This window comes from Plectropomus leopardus, unplaced genomic scaffold (genome assembly GCF_008729295.1).
Source record: "Plectropomus leopardus isolate mb unplaced genomic scaffold, YSFRI_Pleo_2.0 unplaced_scaffold23017, whole genome shotgun sequence".
Taxonomy (NCBI): Eukaryota; Metazoa; Chordata; class Actinopteri; order Perciformes; family Serranidae; genus Plectropomus; species Plectropomus leopardus.
This window is the reverse complement of record NW_024624956.1, coordinates 1-3,166: the sequence shown is the minus strand read 5'-3', so window position 1 is coordinate 3,166 and position 3,166 is coordinate 1. Positions and strand designations below refer to the sequence as shown.

The window sequence follows — 3,166 nt, the reverse complement described above, 5'->3', positions numbered from 1 at the left end:
TGGGACGTATCAGCCTCCAGCTTCTTCTTTTGGTTTATCAGGCTAGTGTTCTTTTATATACAATTAAGGCAAATTCATTATACAGTTCATTATAGAGCAACATTTTTTTTAATAAAACAAATTCTAAGTTATCTGCTGTACCTGTGAGTGCAGTAGCTGCACCCTTTCAGTAACATCCAGCAGCTCTTGCTCAGCAAGTTTGCGACTTCTGTCAGTTTGCTCCAGAGCAGCCCTGAGCTCCTCCAGTTCAGCCTGAAGCAGATGGTTGCGTCTCTCAACGATGGCAATGTTCTCTTTAAGATCTTCATTGGATCGAAGAGACTCATCAAGCTGGAGTTGTGCATCCTGAAAATGTACAATAGCCTCCAGTTATCATGTTACCATAAAAATGATGCTGATTACAATGAAGGTATGTCCCCTTTTTCACCTTTAGATGTGCATGAACAGCCTTAAGTTGTTTCTGAGCCTCAGCTGCCTGCCTGTTGGCCTGGCTCAGCTGGATCTCCATCTCATTGAGGTCTCCCTCCATCTTCTTTTTCAAGCGGAGGGCCTCATTCCTGCTGCGAGTCTCTGCCTCGAGAGAGCTTTGCAGGTTGTCAATCATCCTCTGCAGGTTCCTCTTGCTCTGCTCCATCTCCTCATCTTTCTCTGCTATTTTACGCTCCATGTCTGCCTTAATCTGGCTGAACTCGAGCTGGGCTCTGAGAATCTTGCCCTCCTCATGCTCCAGAGAAGCCTAAGATAAACATCAGGAGTTTTGCTAATCGTATATATTTCCAACTATTCACAAAATTACAGCAGCTTCATTTTGAAACTCTCATAGAAGTATGTAGAGGACTTGGTCTTACCTCTGCTTCCTCAAGGGCAGACTGAATCTCACTCTTTTCCTGCTCCAGCTGCTTGCGAACTTTCTCCAACTCATGAATGGTTTTTCCTCCCTCACCAAGTTGCTCAGTGAGGTCAGAGATCTCCTCTGTGTATAAAAGTAGTTGTATTTAATTGTTTTTTTTGCCCCTTGCAGTGTATATGCATTGCTTATTTAGGCACATTCAATGATACATTACCCTGAAGATTCTTGTTTTCTCTCTTCAGGGTCTCCAGATGGTCAAGAGATTCTTCGTAGGAGTTCTTCAGTTTGAAGAGCTCAGTGCTCAGAGACCTGGCCTCTTTCTGAGAGCTCTCTAGCTCACACTGACACTCCTCATATTTCTGCTTCCACTCAGACAGGATCTGGACATTGAGATGCAAGTTGTATGAATTCAGGTTTAGACCATCACAACAGGGTCTTTACAGTAGAAAATATTTATTGTTTGAAGAGACTAATTTCTCTGTAGTAATTATTTGAAACCTTGGGTTTCTGATGATTATAAAATACTCATATACTTTGTCAAAGTTTCTTTGCTTCTTGTCCAGAGCAGCAGCAGCAGCATTAGATCTCTCCACGTCAACCATAAGATCTTCAATCTCATTCTGCAGCCTGTGTTTGGTCTTTTCCAGAGATGAACATTTAGCATTTCCTGCTTCTACAGCCTCCTCAGCATCCTGCAGACGCTGAGCCAGCTTCTTTCTGAAAAACAAAGGACTTGTTATCCACTGATGTCTAAGTGTTCTTTTTATTTTGCATTTCATACCTTTATTTGAGAGAACACAGGACATTAAGTAAGGATGTGGAAGAGTGTGCAACAAAGGTGCCCATCTTCACTCACTTCATCATGTAAAGCGCAATTTGTTTGAGCAATGTGTGACCAACCATCCGTGAATACTAAAGTTTGGTTATGCATTTTCTTTGACCCCTGTTTTCTGACCTGGATGTAGAGCCCTAGCAGATAGCCCTAATGGCTGTTCCAGCTGCTTCTTCCTGTATTTATTTTTGGTCAGAGTTCGAGACAAGTGTTTGATTCATGCAAAAATCATGTTTGCTTGAACAGCTGTAGGAGACTCACACAGCTTGCCCCAAGATGAGTCCTAGTTTCTCCACATCCCTACAATGGAGCTGGCAGTTGCGAAATCAGCATCACCCATAGAGTAACAATGGCCACAATTATGGACATATTGTGGACATGCAGGGTTTAAAAAAATCCCTTAAGTGTTCTCTCAAAGTGTTTATCTTATATCATATTTCAGATAAATGCTCTTGTATGAACTGGACTCACTTGGCCTCCTCCAGTTCCTCAGTTCTCTGGATGGCATCAGTTTCGTACTTAGTTCTCCACTGAGCCACCTCCGAGTTGGCCTTGGACATGCCACGCTGCAATTCAGCCTTGGCCTCCAGCTCCTCCTCATACTGCTCCCTGAGCAGGTCACAGTCATGACGAGCAGACTGCACTGCATGGGCTAACGCATTCTTGGCCTGGATAAATATTGATAATGTGAGTAGTTCTCTTTCACATGCAACTATGCAACTAAATGCAACTACATGCAACTAAAACGTGAATGTAATTCTACCATTTTCATACCTTTACTTCCTCCTCTAGTTGTCTTTTCAAATCTTCAAGTTGTTGATTATAGGAGTTCTTTCCTCTCGTCAGCTGAGAAATGAGAGATTCTTTTTCCTCCATCTGTCTTGAAAGCTCATCTAGAGAAGCAACAATTTGGATTGAGAATGACATTGTTCTGCATAAAACAGTTTTTATCCTTTTCAGTAATAAGGCTAACACTGACCGTTCTCAGCTTGGAGCTTGGCTTTTTGGGTGGTTAAGTCATTGAGAGATCTCTGATTTTCGTCACACCTGTTCCTGTATTCATTCATTTGATCCTCCAAAGTTCTGCAGGTCTTCTCCAAGTTAGTCTTCGAAAGAAATACACCATATTTCACAGGCATCATTTTCTACTTTTTAACATCGCAAGACATTATTCACTAGTTTGTACTCCCAGTTCCATCCTAAAGAAAATTCTATTTTAGATTTGGGTTGTCTCATTCACCTTAACCTATTAACAAAAGATTGAAGTTGGAGGTGCTCATGTTCACTTTTCACTACTGTGCATCATCTGTCATCATTCAGTCAACTACCTGGTTGTGAGTAAAAGCAACATGGAAATGTAACTTGAGCATCTTCACGCCCACATACCTTAGACTTAACAATAAGTTCCATACTGGAAACCACATCATCCAGCTCCAGTCTAAGCTCACTCTTCTCCTTCTCCAGTTTCTGCTTGACTCTTTGCA

The 3,166-nt window shown here is 41.9% G+C and overlaps 1 protein-coding gene across 1 annotated transcript; it reads right to left on the bottom strand.

Annotated features, from left to right (window-relative positions):
* Window positions 1–6: 6 nt before the first annotated feature.
* LOC121966082 (myosin-7-like) lies at window positions 7–3,161 on the bottom strand (the record flags this gene model as incomplete). The annotated part of the gene is made up of 10 exons (XM_042516183.1): window positions 7–50; window positions 142–345; window positions 428–736; window positions 849–973; window positions 1,065–1,230; window positions 1,384–1,567; window positions 2,154–2,350; window positions 2,457–2,575; window positions 2,662–2,788; window positions 3,069–3,161. Coding segments are annotated over 10 exons (1,568 nt in total), but the record flags the coding sequence as incomplete, so codon positions are not given.
* Between the last annotated feature and the right edge of the window lie 5 nt (window positions 3,162–3,166).